The sequence below is a fragment of the Colletotrichum aenigma genome, assembly GCF_013390185.1.
Source record: "Colletotrichum aenigma strain Cg56 chromosome Unknown KSG_Cg56_contig09, whole genome shotgun sequence".
Classification (NCBI taxonomy): Eukaryota; Fungi; Ascomycota; class Sordariomycetes; order Glomerellales; family Glomerellaceae; genus Colletotrichum; species Colletotrichum aenigma.
In genome coordinates, this window is record NW_023500915.1 from 2404873 (window position 1) to 2423593 (window position 18721).

The 18721-nt window shown below is 52.0% G+C and overlaps 3 protein-coding genes across 3 annotated transcripts; 2 read left to right on the plus strand and 1 right to left on the minus strand.

Moving 5' to 3' along the window:
- Positions 1–815: 815 nt before the first annotated feature.
- Positions 816–1205, plus strand: CGCA056_v013305 (uncharacterized protein; the record flags this gene model as incomplete). The annotated part of the gene is made up of 1 exon (XM_037328549.1): positions 816–1205. The coding sequence occupies one exon, from the start codon at positions 816–818 to the stop codon at positions 1203–1205; it is 390 nt and encodes a 129-aa protein (XP_037173351.1).
- A 2595-nt stretch (positions 1206–3800) lies between these two features.
- CGCA056_v013306 (uncharacterized protein) lies at positions 3801–8372 on the minus strand (the record flags this gene model as incomplete). Its single annotated transcript, XM_037328550.1, has 1 exon — positions 3801–8372. One exon carries the CDS (start codon positions 8370–8372, stop codon positions 3801–3803), a length of 4572 nt encoding a protein of 1523 aa, XP_037173374.1.
- Positions 8373–11617: 3245 nt separating this feature from the next.
- Positions 11618–13922, plus strand: sly1 (the record flags this gene model as incomplete). Its single annotated transcript, XM_037328551.1, has 4 exons — positions 11618–11657; positions 11725–11944; positions 11999–13228; positions 13280–13922. 4 exons carry the CDS (start codon positions 11618–11620, stop codon positions 13920–13922), a joined length of 2133 nt encoding a protein of 710 aa, XP_037173352.1.
- Between the last annotated feature and the right edge of the window lie 4799 nt (positions 13923–18721).

Genomic DNA, 18721 nt, shown 5'->3' on the forward strand with positions numbered 1-18721 from the left:
TTCAAGAACATCAAGTGGTGTTTATGCATTTGAATCGCTGAGTATGATCGAGGAATAAGCATCACGACCTTCAGCGGCTGATGTTACTGCGCCAATGAAAGACAACGACGCCTAATGGGTTGGGGGTTCACGTGTCTGCGGGTCGCCAATGAACCCACAAAGTTCTCGAAAAGTTCCGGAGATTCAAGCCGCATGAGGTAGTGCTGACAGACCGCCGAGCCGGTCAACCATAAGGTTCCGGGAGCCGGTGCCAGCGCCGAGTGTTGCGGTCATGCCCCGTGGCTCCTGAGTCCGCCTCTCCGTATGACCCACATAGGCGCCGTGAGCTCCGTTTCAGCACTGCGACCCTCCAAACTGTGCTAAATATGCCCCTAACGGCCCACTGACATGCTACAAACCGAGGGTGATCCGCACGCACGGAGCGCCATCTGCAACTGCCAAGCACGATTGCCTCAGTCGCTTCGCGTGAGATCAGTGAGGAGGGGAAGTTTAACCTGGAGACGATGTGCCATTTTGTTTCTTGGCTGGTCCACGTAAGCTGCTGTTTCTTCCAAAGAGGAGAGGGATGACAAGATTGTGTAACTTGGTTGAGACTGGTGAGTGGAATGAAGCAACGGCTTAGGTGAGATTGTGGCTTCAGTGAGATTGTTTCTCCCCCACGTCCCGAAGGACGGTATATATATGATGGAAGGTTCAAGAAGACCTGCTTCTCAGACGATAACTCTCAAACCATCCAGCAAACCATAATCCAACTACCACCTTCTCCAAACAGACCGGCAACCACCTGTCAGTCAAACCGAACAATATCTACCAACATGTCAAACGTCAAGACGATCCCCACAAGCGAATACGACGCCGTCGTCAAGGTCGTCCAAGACTTCTACATTGGCGGCTGCGCCAAGGGCGATAGCGCCCTCCTCGCCCAGGGCTTCCACAAAGACGCCACAATGTATGGTCACATGGCGGATGGCGCCCTTCTCGGCGGCCCCATCCAGAACCTCTACGACTTCATCAGCAGCGCCGGGGCGGCTCCCCAGATGAAGGCGCGGTGCGACATTCTGGCGATTACACCGACGACAGCTGTGGTGAGGGTGGACATGGAGAAGGACGCGGCAGGAAACAGCTACACGGACTTTCACTCATTGTTGAAGTTTGACGGGGAGTGGAAGGTTATTTCAAAGGTCTTCCATACTTATGCTTCTTGAGAGGTTGGCGGGTTGAAGCAAAATGATGGATGGGGCTCAAGGAGGCTCGGGCTCAAATGGGCATGAACACCATTAATTGGAATGGAAACGAAGGCATAATGATTCTTACTCTCACTTGATCACCAGAGTCAATATGCGAATAGCTTTCTCCCTCATGTCACGAGATTGCTAAGGTGTCGATTGCGTATGTATCCGATGTTTCGCATCCGTTTTCCAATTTCTTTCTTTCGAACAATCCAACCTAGGCCCACCAACTCTACTCCTTCCACCATTACAAGCTTCAAGTGGACGTAGGAGGAGTGGTGACGTGTAAAGGGGATCTTCATGAGTGAAAAGACCTAACACAAGGACAAGAAATGTATGGAACCGACTTGGACTGATTCAAATGAATCAACGGAAAGAGATGTGTGAGGGCAGCATGCACCAAAGACGAGCCCAGCCGGAAGGCAACCTAGACGTGATGCCTCTGCAACGGGGGGGGGGGGGGGGGGGGGGGGGGGGGGCACTAATCAACGTCTCAAGGTTATGAGACATGGATTGACGATATGTATATAAGTACTTACCCTCGAGAAACCTATTAGTGTGGCATAAAGATTAGAGGCAGAATTCACGAAGGATCATGGTTAAATAGTGACATCACGGGTCCTCAATCCCCCAGAGCCCTTATTCTTGCGCCAACCCTCGAGCGCCTACCATCAAGCATCCTCAACTCATTATCTATGGTATGAAGCTGGTCGCTTGCACTGCAAAACATAACCCCAATATTCTTCTAATAAGAATAGTCGGCACAAATGTATGCTGTTTCTCTCAGGCTTCTTGCGCCTTCGAATATCATACCGCACGATGTGTTGTTATTGTAAGATCACTGCATCATGTTGCGGCCGAGACTTGGGCCATTATCCAGGAGCATTGGCATCGGCCGTCATTGAAGAAGTATTCGTCAGGTGTATCCCGAAAGAAATATCAATAGAAGAGATCCCTCGTCGTACAAACAACGAGAAACTATTTTCTAATAGTGTGAGATCAGTATTTTCGAAACCTGAAGGTTTGTCCTCCCTCTATTTCTGGCTTTGCCATCCGAAGACGAGGTATGAGCAATTCAGATGATAAATATACCGCTTACGGAAAGAATACTGCAGTAGTCACCGTAGGCGAATAAAAGCTTATCGTATGACGCACTTCTCCATCTTTCGTTCTCAAATGAGATCGCATTGCTTCAAATGCTTTGCTCTTGACAAGTTGATCATCAATGCGGTTTCTGATACTGTTCATGCAGGCAAATACCTATGCATGCCTAAGAATACCCCGTGGGTTTGAAGAGAAGATGAAGACAGACGGGACCAGTAACGGACAACGACCTCTCAAGATCCATTCCTTACCTGATGACCTGCAGTCTAATGACTCCTCGTACTCCTATCGACTCGAGACCAGCATACGTCAGGAAATATTTGTCGCTGTTGAGCAGAAGACGACCCAAACTCGTTTATACCACTGACTCCATCGGCCCAACCTGAGGCGCAACTCAACTACATATATTTCCAAGAGAAATCATGACAATGGGTCTGTGGCAGAACACAGCCAAAAAAAAAAAAAAATAGCCTGCAACGAGCTCGTTTGTTCCATTCTCTCAACTGCAGCGGCTTTGGGAACATCTTAATATGCTGCGTAGTCACCTTTCCCGCAAACTTTGTCGCGGATTGCACCAGTCTTGCGTATACAATAGAATACCACCACAGAGATGATAGAAGATACTTAATGAGGCATCGCAGAGCTATGTGGCTGCGAAAAAAAAGTGTGCCCGACAAGGAGATTGGGAAGCAGTGGAATCTGTGCGTCAAAACCAGACCGCAACGGTGATTGAATTTGTGTGGCGAAGGTTCCAATCGTACTGCTACCGTGGGATCTCTCTTATACACAGCAGGCCAAACAGCCAAAAACAGAATACCCCGGCATCGTGTTCAGGATCAACGAATCTTGTCTTGACGATCCACCGCCCGTGATCATGCTAGCACGCGAAACCCGCAAATCAAGCAGGCTTGACACCCTGTCTAGAAGGCATATCGGGTGGACTCTGGATCCAAATTGGGGAACACCCCTTGATCAGCATGCCTCTAAGTTTGGCACTCCAAGTCACTCGAATTTTTCTAGAGTTACAGTCACGACGTCTCAGAGCATAAAAGGTGTGGCCAATGACGGGTATTGTCATTCGTAGACAATTACTAGCTATTGTACAGTGTACGCCAGACATCCATCTGGCAGGCGATGCAAATCGCACCGCATCTCAATGCATTCAAAGCCCCCCTTCCTATATGCGTCCGTTTCCCCTTCATTTCCGTTGATTTACGGTCATTCCCCGACGATGCAAATGCTGTACCGGACCCATGATGCTATGCCGATATGAGAAAATCAAAGTAGAAAAGTCGCCGTACCTGTCCCCGGCCGCCCCTTTCTTCCATGTTCCGTGAATAATAAACCGAGTTCGTTTCTCCGCCTCGATTATTGGGCGTTTTTTAGACAAAAGAAAAGGGTACCCATCTCCCTAAATCCAGCCAAATAAAGTTGGATATGTACAGTGAGCCGCGTGGGCGGTGCGGATTAGTTGTCGTGTCTGAAGGTGCACTTGTCGCCTCTGGCACACTTGCCCTGCTGCCAGAAGCTGCAAGGCTTGGTTCCGATGAGGGCGCGGTTGACCGGTCGATGAGGAGGGAGCGTGGCCCCGCCTGGAGCGTTGCCTTTGCGGTTCTTACCCTGCTTGCCCCTGCCACCCTCGCGATCGCGGTTCCGATCCCGGTCGCGTCCACGATGTTCCTCAGATTCCTCCCGACTGTCCCGGTCGCTGTAATCGATCAACTTCCGTCCGTAAGATGGTTTGTTATACGAAGGATCCGGGGTTTGATCGACAGCAGGCGGCTCGGGGGCAGGGGGGGGCTGTTGTTGCTGAGGCTGTTGTTGCTGCTGCTGCATCTGTGCGAGCATCATCAACTGCTGGTAACCCTGGTCTTGAGGGTTGAGACCGAAGGCACCGGCCTGAGGTGCGCCCTGGGCGGGCTGCTGGCTCATTTGAGACAGGAGTGCTTGAAGCTGAGCATCGCCTACTTGCGGCATTGGCGCTGCTGGGGCCGGCGCGGGTTGAGCGGACTGCTGAGGCTGGCCACCTGGCATGGATTGCATCAGAGCCATGTACTGGGCATACTGTTGCTGTTGCTGGTAGTAGGCTGCCCACGCGTCCTGGTTGTCCTGGTTCTGGGGCGCTGTCTGCTGTGCGCTTGCTTTCGCCTCTGCATCAGCCCGAATTCGTTCTTCGGCATCCCTCTTCGCCTTGGCCACTGCATCTTTCTGGAACCCAGCCCACCATTCTCTGACTCTCTCTTGATCATGAGCGAGCCAGTCAGGCGGGTTGGTTGCAGGATAGGGCAGTCCTCGCAATTTCTCGACAACCTCTTCGATGCTGTTCGCGGCCGCCTGGATACTTGGGTCCGGGTAATCGTAGCGTCGCTGAGTCTGAGGTGCTGCCGCATTGTAAGGGTTATTGTCCCTCCAGTCCTTCAACTTGTCGGATATCAGAATGCCGTGAACCTTGTCGTCAAATGGTATCGAAGGGATAGGCTGCATGTCGGCTGCAGATGGAATGATCGGCTGAGCAGGGGGCTCTCCAGGTGGAGTCATGTTGTACGGTTCGGGAGTGACAGCAGGTGCAACAGGTTTAAGGTTGCCCAGAATGGAGTTCAACTTGGTGGCGGGGTCATCCTTAGCTTCGAGACGCTTCCGAGCATAATATGCCGCAGCTTCCCAGCCAAACTGCTGACTCTCCTTCCATCGCTTCTGAATCTCGTCGAACTTCGCATCACCCTGGGGAAGCTGCACGGTCTTGGCGTCGACATTGGGAACTTCTGGCTCTGGGGGCGGCGACTTAGGCGTGGGAGGAATATCCGAAACGTCCGTGTAGATAACCATGAGTTCCCTGTTCTCTCGATCCGCGATCGTCTTCTGCTCATCGGTGTGGAAAGTCTTACTACCACCTCGGGTGACAAATGACTTGTCGCGGTACTCTTGGGCGATGCGGGATACGTCGGCCAGGATAGGCGGGACATATGGCTGGTAAGGCAGCTCATCCTCGTCGTCTTCGTCTTCGTTGAAGTTGGCACGCTGCTTGAGCATCATTCCCTCAGAGCGATCATCCGCTGCGTCCTTCGTCATATTGTCTTCATCCTCCGCCGCCTCTTTGTGAAAGACACGAACTTGTACCAACTCCGATTCGGGCTTCCAGGTAACCCGCAGTTTGCGGCGAGCCTCCTTCCTGAGTCTCTTTGCCTTCTCGTCGGGAGTTTCGGGGGCGTCTCTCTTGTTAGCATCTTTCGCTTGCGTTGCCTGGTTCTCTGCCTTGGGGGTGTTGATGGAATCAAGAAGAGACGCAATGCTGGAAAGCGAGGAGCTAGAGGCTGCAGCTGGTTTCGGGGCGGCTGCCTTTGGCTCGGGTTTTGGCGGAGCTGGTGCCGGCTTCTTGTCAACATCCATTGGCGTAGCGGAGGACGAGGCTTCGGGCTTTGGGGCTTCCGGTTTTGTCGGCTCCTTGGTGATTGGCTTGGTAGGTCGAATCTTGCCTGCAAGGAGCGTTGACGCGGGACGAGGCTTCGAAGCAAATTTCGACTGGAGAGACCCAGCCGTCGCTGGCTTGGCACCCGTCTTGTTGGCCAAGGTAGTGTTCGACGATTCCACGGCCATCTTCTTGACAGTTCGGGTGTCGCTGTCATCGTCGCGGGCCCTCTTGGCGGGGGAGCTTTCAACAGCCTTCGTTGCCGGCTTGGTGGCTTTGCTAGCTGGAAGGGCCGATGACGTCTTCTTTACCTCGACGCCATTGCTTGTCTCGGTGTCTTTCTTGATCCTCGAGGCAATAGTTCGCACAAGCTCCTTGACCTCGTCGTCGCCCTTGTCTGCAAGACGCTTCCGAACATTTTCGAACTTCACGTCCTTCGAAACTTTCTCAGACATGCTTATGTTGGACATGAAGCGAAGAAGTGCCTTGGGGAGGGGCCCATTGAAGTCGGCGGCCTTGATGCAGCCAATCAACATGTTGACCAAACTCAAAATACCCTTTTGGTGACCGCCCAAATTTTCCAACACCGCTTCGTCGCCGTGTTTGGCCGCCGCCTCGCAAACCCTGGTGAAAATTTCCTTCTTCAGGTCCGTCTTTCGGGTCCACTCGGCAACGACAGATGCCGGCTGGCCCTCCTTGATGGCCTGATCAACCTCCTGCTTTGCTCGGTTCATCTCCCCTCTAATCTTGATCAAGAATTCTCCGAGTGCCTGGACGGCGCTGGCGATGAGCGCGTTCGTTCTCGTGGCGGTAGGATCAATGTAGACAATGCCCAAGATATCCCAAACGGCGCCCTCTACTGGGTCTGCAGGGCGAGTTTCAGGACGGATTGGTTTCTTCCGCTCTTCCTCCTCCTCTTTTTTAGCCTTTCTCTGAGCTTTGGTCTTTACAGCCTCATCAGCTTTGAGCTGCTCTTGGAAGGTGAAAGGATAATCGGCGTATTTCGGACGGCGGTTACCCAGCTGCTTCATCTCACGGTTGTACTGATCGAGCAGCGCTCTAGCCTCAAATTCTCGGTCCTCGGGCTTCGCGGGGATGATCCCGGACGGCCGGTACCGGTCTGCGAACTTGCCCTGGATTTCACATGGAAGTTCTGAAGCCAGCTCTGGGATGATGCGTTTCCCACTACTTGACGGTAGAGCAACAAGAGGCGCGAGTCTATCGTAGCCCTTGGTAGATAACTTTACGGTTCCAGATGATACAAGAAATGGCGCTCCTGGGATTGCGGGGAAATTCTTCTTTGCAGCGGCACTGCGCTTCTTGAACTGGTTCACTGCAGCAAGCTCTTCGTCCGTGCTTGAAGGAAAAACCAGAGTCTCGCCGTCGTCACCTTTTCTCGCCAAATCATTGGGAGAGTCCGCTTGCTCCGGCTCCTCCTTCTTAGTCACACGTTTGCGTTTCTTAGCGGGAAGTTGGTCGGGAGGCGTGGCAGAATCGACTGGTGGTGTGCCGGGTGGGATTATTGGTGCCGCAGCAAGAGGCTGGTGCTGTTGCTGCAAGGTGGGCTGTTGATACGCCGGTTGCTGATACTGGAACTGCGGCGGCTGCTGCTGCTGCTGCTGCTGCAGTTGCAATTGCTGAGCCTGAGGATGAGGTTGAATTGGTCGAACCGGGGCCGGAACCGCCTTTGCCTGCTGGACAGGCTGTGGAGGCGGCTGGGATACAGGCTGCGGCGTGTGCTGGTTCGCGCGTACCTGTTCAACCTTCTGCTTCGGCGCAACCGGCTGGAACGTTGGGGCAACATTGGGTTGGGCGTATTGCGTTTGTTGAGGCACAAGCTTGGGTTGTTGATAAGGAGGTGCTTGATTAGCCTGGAAGGGAGGCGGAGTTGGGTTGGAGAATGGCTGGTTTGGCTGGTGCGCATGTTGAGCTTGGAAGGAGTGTGGTGACTGTGAGTAGACTCTGTCAGGCTGTGCCTGATGCTGCCGGGGTGACTGTCCATAGCCTTGGGGAGCGGGAGAATAAGACTGGGGAATGGAGTCAAATCGCGGCTGTGGTTGTGATTGTTGCTGTTGTATTTGCGCAGAGCTTTGGTGGCCATGCTGAGGCATGAGCTGGGACTCGTTGTATTGAGACACATTGCCGTTGAACAATTGGCTGTTCTGGCCATTGTACTGGAATTGCTGATTCGCAAAGTCTGGCGTGTGGTCGTGGTTCATATTGTCCATGTTTCCACCAAAGTCAGTCTTTCCTTGCTGGCCATACATGTCTTGAGGGAAATCATGAAGACCAGCGAGAGGATCATCTTGACCTGGGTCAGCATATGAAGGGTCCAAGGCAAAGTGGTTGTGGCCATTATGGAAGTTGCCCTGATTCAAAGCGGACATTCCATTATGGTCACTCGCTACAGAAGCGTGGGCTTGGTGAGGCGACGATCCAAAGGGATTGCTCTGAGCACCGTTGCCTTGGGGGGCAAGATGGGAGAAGGCATTTTGGTCATGGATCTGCTGGGTCCAGTCTTGAGCACCACCAAATTGATTTGATCCATTGGAGAACCCAAAGGAGCCCGGCCAGATATTATTATTATGGCTCTGAGCAGAACCTGCCTGGGCGTTGGTCTGCCAGTTCTGCATCGTGTCGTGCTTGAAAAGCCTGATCTTGTCGACTGGCAGACTGGATATGCACGTGATGGATATGGAAAGAAATGCCAAATCCTCACGAGTTCATTGGGCGGAGATGAAGTACACTGCACAGCTACGGCCAATTAGCATTTGTTCCTTCGGTAGCCGGATCGCTGGCATGCAGGCTGGGGTGGCCGAGCGTCGGATTTTATCAGACGACGAGGCAATGAAAAGCCACCTTGATTGGGTCAAACAGGGATGTGGAAGGAAGGTGGGGTGGGGATAAAATGTTTGAGCAGAGTTAAGCCGTGTCTGAGAAGGCAGTTGGCAAGGAGGTATTCTCCCAGTCAAATTGGCTGACAAGGCACCTGGTGTGGGGGAAAATGGGACCCGACGGCTAATTGCCGGCCGGAGACTTGCAGCTTACCTTGGTGGCAGCGAAAGATGAAGAGCGCGGCTAGGCCGAAAGCGGCGGTCCAGCAGGGATGATGGTGTGGTGCTGCGCCGAACAAGACTGAATTCTGATGGGGTGGGAATGACGAAGGCGATCGTGGTGTCTTTCTGTGTCGTGTGGATGAACTGTAACTCCAGTCAGCGATCAGGAACCGGAGTGCAACGGTCTGCGATGTATGGTGATGCGTGATGTGTGAAGAGCTGGATTTGGCTTGAAATCTGTCGATGAACCACTTGGCTCCGGCCCAAAGATGCAGTGAACGTCCCCAGCTGGCGAAGTTGACCAAGAGCAGGCACTCGCGATTGGATGCCAAGTTCGACTTTTGCACATTAGAGACACCAGCGACGTGATCTTTCCCCCTCCTGCGAGGATTGAAGAACGCGAGCGGCCTTGCGTGCTTTGACGACTTGCATGACTGTCTTCGAAGTTTTCAGCCGCTGGAAGAAAAACTGAAGAAGCCGTGTTGAATGTCATCATTGACAATCCAGCGAGGTAGGGCTCCTCGTCTCCCAGTCGACCGATGAATGGTGAGGTGAGATGGTCTTCAGTGTTGGGTGGTCCCTTGTTTGCAGTGGGCTTGATCCTGCCGACCGGTCGCTGTGGTGGTGGTGGAGGTCAAGGCCCGATTGAGGTGCGCTGAACAAGTCAGAGAGTCCCCTGGAGGAGACCCGCCCCCTGCATCCAACCCAGCGGGCTGAGCTGAAGACCAAGAGCAAGCCCAAGCCTAGGTCCCGGTCCAGGACCAAGGCCGCGCAACAGAATCTGACCGGTGAAGTCGGAGTCCCAGGCCAGTCTGCAGGACATGCTGTGAAAGTGAGTGGGTTGATTGATTGATGCGAAGGCGAAGATTGACGGTCTGCAGCAGCATCGACAGTTTTCCGGGAGAACTGTTTCGCGTGGGTTGCCCGTTTTTGCTTGCCTTGCCTCTCTCTCAATGTTCCCCTCTGCACGATCCCAGCCGCCCTCCATCGCGCCGCGAAACAAGGTATTCTGCTTTGCAGAATATTTTAAACAGGAGGGTTACTCGCGTGTCCTTGTCCACATTTCCACGCGCGCCGTGTCTGCGTCTGTCTCCCTTTGATGCGATCCGACTTTGCAAATTCATCGCTGCAAAGAGTTCGGTGCGGGATGAGTTGGAATGCCATGGGTTTATCATGATTTTCACTCATACAAACATTGCCATGTCTGCGTCTCCAGAGGTACGAAGGATGGCGATGACGATTGATGGAAGTGCGCTGATCATGATGGCGGTGCTTAGAGCAGAGGTAGTGCGTGTTGGGGAAGATGGTGATCTCGGGGGCAAGTGGTTGTTTGGGAGTTGGGGGGAGCGTAAGTTTGGCTTGGGGGGAAGGTTTACCATACCCTGCAGTTCGTGTGTATGCCTCTCTGTCTCTCTCCCTCGCAAATATCCCGCCTTTTTGTTCCCGATCCTGAGAAGAGCTGGCCTCGCGACCTTAACGTGGTTCGCGGTATGACTTGATGGCGATCGCGCAGATTACAACATGTTGATGAATGCCCGACAGTAGGGCGAGCGAACTGTCTACCAGAAAGAATGGACAAGATGGAACGATCGCGGAGGATCTGGAAGACGACAATCAATCAGGCCAGCTAGATGCCTATTTTCGCGTTCAAAAGTATCGCGAGACGAGGAATCCGGGTCGGTCAGTGTCGCTGATGTGTTTCTGACGCGTTTTCCTGTCGCTTCTGTACGTAGAAAGGGGTGGGTTTTTCTGATGGTGAAGGAGGAGAAGCGGAACGAGTTGTCGCTGGGGAGGAAAAGTTGGTTCTTGTTTCCCTGTGGCCTGTCCAAAGGGAGGCAGGTAGGTAGCAAGTCACTTTGCGGCCGTAAATTTGAGGCATGAATCTTTTGGATGGGTCCAAGCTGGGAAGGAGCCACAGGCCACGGGCATGACTTGCCTTGGCTGTGACTGGGCAGGGCCTCTCGTGCCTTCCCGCTTACGGCGCGCAGAAAATGAGCCAGTGGCTCACACAAAGCCCAGGATAGGGCCGGAGGCAGGTGCGGCAGGCGCAGGCCGCTGAGACTTGCCCCAATTCAGGCACATTGCGAACAATGTGGCACGTTAGGTACCTCTGGATTGAGGACAGTCAATACAAACACGACGGTTACTTATTCATATGGGATTCAGTTTGACTCTACTGTATCATTCATTGGTATCTGGGCTACGGTTTGCATTGCTCGGGAGTCTGTACAATTTGTGACGCATCGAATGCCACATCGCCGTAGCACGCTCTGCGTAAAGAGCACCTGGTATCCGTCCGTACCTGAGTCCTGACTGCGAATACCGCTGGAGTCAAACAGGTCATCTGGGTCGAGCCGGGGCCATTCCAGCCCCTCCAATGCGCTCCCGCGTGTCGCGGTCCATCCACATGCATCCCAGTCCCGTCCCGCTCACCGCCTTTCGGAAGCCGGAGGCTCAAATATGCCGAGCCATGACATCGTCCAGTCGAGATTGCCGTAAGGTACCCACCCCAGCACAGAGCACCTCACCTCACTGGCCAGCGGAAGCATCCAGGAAATGTGGCTCGACGGCTTTTGAGGACACCGATGCTGGAGCCGTGTACGTACCTACAGCATCACAAGGCGCAAGCACCTCGTCAACTTCCAGCTCTATCGCAACAACCGATTACAGTACAATCGATTGAGGCTGTAGCGTAACTCTTGCCATAGCTTTTGCTCGTCTTGGCATTGGCTTTATGCGACCTGTCCACTCGCATCCCTAAGAGATACCAGCTCCTCCAAGCTAGCTAGAGCTGTGAAGCTACCCCCACCATCACCATTGCCATGGCAGCGAAGGGCCACTCGCTGCGCGATCGCCAGATCTGTATGTCGCATGCCCATTCTCTCACGTTTTTTTTGTGAGCTGTATGCTGATTCGTATTGTGTCGTAGCGGCGCTCAAGAAGCTCCTCAGCTTGAACGACAACATCAATGAGAATGAAGCCGAAACTGCCCAGACCAACGGCGGCGCACTTGGTCCCGCCGGTACCATCATAACCTCCGATGGCGATCCCCTTTGGAAGGTCCTCGTATTTGACGACCTCGGCCGGGATGTCATCAGCAGCGTGCTCCGCGTTAGCGATCTTCGCGCGCTGGGTATCACCATGCACATGTACGGCAAGCCGTCATCGCCGCGCCCCGCCTTGATATGCTAACACAGCTACAGGCACATTGGATCTTCTCGACACGCTATCCCAGACGTACCGGTCATCTATCTTGTCGAACCCACGCCTCAGAACCTACAAAACATTACGAACGACCTCCAGAAGGGTCTCTACACTCCCGCCTACCTGAACTTCCTCTCCTCAATCCCTCGACCCCTGCTCGAAGACTTCGCAGAGCAAACCATCACCGCCGGCACGTCCGACAACATCGCCAAACTGATGGACCAATACCTGAACTTCATCGTTGCCGAACCAGACCTATTCAACCTGGGCATGCAACGAGATCACACATACTGGGCGCTCAACAGCGCGGCAACACAGGATGACGAGCTGGACAGAGTGGTGGACAGGATTGTCAGCGGTCTTTTCAGTGTCATTGTGACAATGGGTGTCATCCCCATCATCCGATGTCCCAAGGGGGCTGCTGCCGAAATGATCTCCGCGAAGCTCGATCGCAAATTGCGCGACCACATCCTCAACTCCAAAGAAAACCTCTTCTCCTCCAGTGCCCGTCCAGCATCAGCAGGCACTCCGACCTCCCGCCCTGTCCTCATCATTCTCGACAGAAACGTCGATTTAATACCTATGCTTTCTCATTCCTGGACATACCAGTCTCTGGTCCACGATGTTTTGAATATGAAATTGAACAGAATCACAATAGAGACGCCTGTAGACGAGAGCAACCCTGCAAAGGGAACCACCAAAAAGGCTTACGACCTGACATCCAGCGATTTCTTCTGGGCAAAGAACGCCGCCGTACCATTCCCACAAGTAGCCGAGGACATCGATGCCGAGTTGACAAGGTACAAGGAAGATGCGGCCGCCGTGACGAAGAAGACCGGAGTGACGGATCTGGAGGACTTGCAGAATGATACCGGCGCCAGCGCGCAACATCTCAAGGCGGCCATCACTCTCCTGCCAGAGCTTCGCGAACGCAAGGCAGTGCTCGACATGCACATGAACATCCTGGCGGCTCTCTTGACCGGCATCAAGAACCGTCAATTGGACAACTTTTTCCAGATCGAGGAGGATGTCATGAAGCAAACAAAGGCACAAATAATGGAGCTTATCAAGGACAGCACCAAGGGAGACCAGCCGCTTGATAAGATGAGACTTTTCGTCATCTGGTACCTCAGCTCCGAACAAGAAGTTAGTCGAACCGAGTGGGAGGGTTTTGAGAAGGCCCTCACCGAAGCTGGCGCAGACACGACGTCTCTCCCCTACATTCGACAGTAAGCCTCCCGCATATTACACGATCTACTATGTACTGACCGCAATCTCAGAGTTCGTGCTACCACCAAGATGACGCAGCTTACCACCATCTCCAATCCTCAACAAAACCAAGCCGCCTCCTCCGACCTGTTTGGCCGCTTCTCCTCCATATCCAACCGCCTCACCGACCGTCTCAAGGAAACCGGTGTGCCCACCGGCCTCTCGTCCAACTTCGAGTCCCTCATCGGCGGCATCAAGAACTTCCTTCCCGCCAACCGCGATTTAACCATCACCAAGATCGTCGAGTCCATCATGGACCCCTCTACCGCCGCGAGCTCCGCCATCGCCAAGACAGAAAACTACCTTTACTTCGACCCCCGCTCCGCCAACGCCCGCGGCACTATGCCCCCGCCGAGCTCCATCCGCGCGGGTGCCGGCTCAAGTGCTCCTGGCGGTCTGCCAGGACAGAACATGGGCCAGACTCCCGGCAGCGGCGCCAGCTTCGGCCAGCGTCGTCAAGGCTACTCGGAGGCCGTCGTCTTCACCGTTGGCGGAGGCAGTATGGACGAGTACGGCAACCTGCAGGAGTGGGTCGAGAGAACGGGCGGCGACCGCGCCAGGAGGCGGGTTGTGTACGGTAGTACAGAGATGCTCAACGCTGATGAGTTCATCAAGCAGGAGCTGGAGAGGTTGGGCAAGGAGGTTGCGTCTTAGCCGTGGGGTGGGCAGTCACGACAATGAGCTAAGCGAGGTTTCTCCGTTGTATCTACCTATACTACCTTACTGCTCCCTGGTTTACGAGTTGAAAAGAGTGAATACGATTCCCAATGTCGTTCATGCGCTTGCAGTCTGTGATGCGCTCGGCTTGAGACTTGATGCTAGCGGTCCGCTGGCCGCTGTCCCCTCACTTCCGGCTTCAAGTACCTGAGCTCTGCCCGTATTGATGAGCTGGACTTGTCTCTTGTGTTGGTGACCCGGGAATATCTCCAGATCAAAATGACTGGGTGTGTAGGACTGCCTGCCACGGCGGCGCCAAGGTTCAACGAAGCTACTTGAGTAGCCAAAGCAAGGCTGCCAACAATCAACGGTGACGGAATCCCAAGACTGAGTATGCTCTCTGCAAGACTGAGTATGCTCTCTGCAAGACTGAGACACGAACACCCTGCCATTCTTCGAGAAGCTCTCGCTTTGGCCGCAGACAATGGCTTGCTTCTTGGCAACCATAGTCCGCTACTTTCCCTCACCTCCGGCTGGGTATTGATGGAGGATACATCCATGCAGATATGGCAGCTTTGATGGCAATGGCGATAAGTCAATGTCCTCAAAGAATGCGATGCAATTTGTTGCCATCATTTCATCAATCATAAAATCGACGTATAGAACAGGTGCTCTGGGTGGCGATTCGGTAATGAACAGAAGACGTCTCTGCAATCTAATGACATCTCACACGCGGGCTATGGCAACTCAGATATCGAAGGAAGAACTATAATGAGATTCTCTGCCTGACTGGGCGTTGTTGCACAAGCGCAACATGAAGCGAATCTAAGCACGGGTTTGTCGGATGATTCCCATTCGAGCCGCGGAAACAAACACATGACCGGTCTTTCGTTCTCAGTCCACCATTTTCATCTTCTCAGTATCTCGGGCAAACAAAGTTCCCAACGACATTATGCGTTACACGGAAATTTTGGCCGTTGGTTGAATGCTATTATCTGATCATTGATGAGCCGACTCGATTTCCTCGCGATGGAACTGAGGTCGAGACACATCATTATTTCGCTCACGATAATAGATTTAAGGTACTTGTTCTCCCTTTAAATCCGTGTCAATTATGATTAACACGTTGATGACAGCAACAAAAACGCACTCAAGTTCAGTCATTCATTCCCTCAATTATCTCGACGATCATGGACTATATATACGTTGAAGTTCTCTCAACCCCCAAAACTTTTACAACAATGGGCCGCGGGCATGTCCTTCTGCAGATCCATCAAACAAGAACGCTTTCCGACATATGGTAATCTGAGGGTTGATACAGGTTCAAATCTTAGCGGCGACATCCAGCTGATTAAGCTGAGTTTTCATCAGCGTCGTGTACCGCTCTATGGATAGTACGACGGCAATACAGCAACAGAGAAGCCGCCAAGAGCCAGTCATTTCGCGCCAATTGAGGTGACTTCTTCCAATAAGAGTATTCAAAAGAAGACATGCCGTTCATTTCGTCTGCACTTTACGTAATAAGCAGCGCATGTTTGTGACCACTCATGTAGGTCAAGAGAGCTTGATTTTACCTCTTCTTGTAACCCCCTCTTCCCCCCTCTCCTCATGACGCCATCGATGATCCTAGGCTGCATGCACCAATTCCTACAACGGAGCTCTTTCTAGTATAAAAGTACATTAGAAGTGACAAGCTGGTTGCTACAACAATGAGGAAAAGGACGAGGGGGGAGAGAAACGAAATGGTTTCGAGAAAGGGGTTATTCTGGTGCATCTGCCGGGGAACATAACCAGCTCATAGCCATAACATCGGCTCGAAATATGTAGATACTAATTACTCAGCCTACAAAACTTATTACTTTTACGAAGATATTCATTTATTCCAAGTACACATTACTTAAATAGAAGAGTTGGTGGACGCCAGGCCGAAGGAATCGTCACTTCTACCGGGCGTGTGATGTATGAGTACTAATTGGCGTTTGCGATGTTAACGCCAATCAAAGGCCGCGCACAGAACTTGCATCCACTAGATACTCGAACGACATTTTCGTTGAGTGGATTCCGTAAGGGACGCGGTCCTTCTTAAAAACTCTTCATCAGCGGGATTCACAGGCAGGCCTTGCGTATATATATAGCCTTCCTGGAGTTTGAGTCATCGTCATTCAATGCGCTTCCATAAACGGGTAGCTCGAGACTATGGCCTGCAAAGCTTCTATATGGAGAAGCTTATCAGGTTCGAAGGTGTCCCTATATCCCCGTGTGGCAAAAGCAGAGCCGTTGAGCTTGTCTGTTAAAGTATTCGACGACGATACTCCCGTAGTGAAGCAAGCCAGACACGACTCAGCGACGCAAGGTAACGTCGGGATTTTAAATGTGTCTACACGTTGTCATTTTAAGGACAAAGACACGATGTCGTCGATGTCGCATCAAGTCCGCATTTCCATGTCGCGAAGAATGACAACCGACTCAATGGTTGCTAAAGTGTTGGGCCTAACCTTCAAGCCGTTTATACAGCCCAGGTGAAGACAGTCGATTCATTATCTTAGTCACCTAATTTCCCACGCTGCTAGTACATGATGTCCGCAGTGTATCTTATTCAAAACAGCGGCGCGGTGCATTAATTAAACAAGGAAGATATGTGGACAAGACGAGAATCGGAATTTTGTTTCTATCCTTTTGTTTCTTCGGAGATGTACTGAAAACATCTGAAAATCTGTAATTGACTCAAAGGTTTACTGGGCTTCTTCATAGAGGAATAATACTCCTCAACGCCAATCATGTTTCTCTAAGCCAGTATTCTAAACAGATACACCCATCGCAACGTAACAGGTGGATGCCAATCTAGACGTTGGTGACTGACTGGCCCCAGTGACCCTTACCACCTCGAGAATCATACGCATAGTTTTAGCTGTAATGTGACTTACCAATGTACATGCCAAGCTCATGTTATTCACGAGTACTCATGTCATCCTAGAAAGTGAGTTATGTATCCTCCGCCCAGCTTTTGGAAAACACGAGTACCTCTTTCACTCTTCGATAAGAATCCATAAATATTGAAAAGCGCAAGTGCGTAATTATGCTACCTGCCAAGAAGAGAACGAGCTGCTGTACCCGAGCTTGTGTCCATGACCTGAGTATCAAATCCAAAGAGATTCCAAATCTAGAAACTCTGCGGACACCGTGACTTATTTCGCAACAGTCATCCGTCTTCTCTAGCGAGATATTCAGCGTAAAGGAACTAGAGACAGAATATGAGGATATTGGCCCTGAGACCGTCGTACTTTGAAAGAGTCTGGGCTTGACAGGTGATAGGTACGTCAACCAGTTGCAGCCAAATGAGAAGGATATTCTTGATAACTTACAGCAGCAGTGGGATTGATTGGTGCAGGACAACTCCTCGACCAAGGACTGGCGCTTATACACGTCCAAAAAAGGCAGGAAGTGTCGCCCGGCTCTCACATCTCTGGGCCACATGCCATATGCAGTCGATTCGGTTGCGTATGAAGCTTATTTCGCCTTTCATTTCTAGGCAACCTTCAAAATACCATAGTAGCAAGAACTTGTGCAACTTTCGCACCACATCGTCTCTCATTGGATGCAAAGGTTTCCAGGCGAAGTCTTCGTCGTTGCAAAGTCCGATTTTCGGGAATGAGAATGCGGGCCTCTCGCTCATGACTTCACCCTTTCCCGTGTGTGAACCACGAAAACTTCTACAACAAGAGAGAAGACTTCAACACGTCGCATGGATATCTGGTATACTGTCCAAGACAAATGAAATCTTCGTCGTAAATACATCGTCTGGATTCTGCTTATTCTGTGATGGGAAAAAGTCGAATGGGAATCAACGAAAGTTACCTCTTTATACGCCAGTACTTGCCGATCTCAGCCTGGGCCGAGAGGCACCACAACAGCACTCAGACTTGTCATCCGCAGAACCACCATGGATACAACCACAGCGCATGACCTTTCTACTCAACCAAATGTATCTCTCGACTGCTAATGCTCCCTAGATACAGAAACACGGCAAGCTCAAGCTTCCGAGCATTGAACACAAGTGTAGACAGTCCTCGCGACGAGCGCAGCTCCCATCTCGTCCTTTGACACCATAATTGTCTAGCTGTTCATTTCCAATACCCGAGAACCATTCAGATGGCCCAAAGGCAAGACCTGAAACACTGTCAGGTTCTCATTCAGATTATAGGCTTTTCCAGAGAACCGACCTTGGTACTAAGCCGACGCGTAATTACACCACGTCACATCTTGACAAATCCTTCTTGTTAAGGCCACAACGGTGCCATTTAAATAGTTCCAAATTCAGTAATCAAGTTTCAAGACAGCAGCTTGCAAACACGCCCCCAGCTCTTCATTTATAAGTGGACTACTGAAGAGGAATCAAACCCATCGGTAGAAATTTTCCCTGACCACCAACATCTCTTTCTTCCGAGCAGAACTCGGCCGGTCGAAGAGTGGCGACGTTGCGAGGAGTCGAGCTCTCGTCGCATGCGCCATGGCAGCGCCATGACCGGAGTTTTGGGGTCTCCTCGCGGGACTTTAGCTCATCGACTGCGATCCATCCATACATTGTAATGTAGAACGATACAATCTCATCCCTGTCTGTATACTCACTGAGGATTATTCCAAGACGACGGCGCCGAAGAACAGCGACGCTATCGAGATAGCGAGCACCATCGAGCTGTCGGAGCTCCTCACTCTAGCCCAAGCTCGACAACTGCCGAACTTCACACTGCTACCTTGGCACGCAAGACCAATAATTATGGCCGTCCAGGACTTGCAGA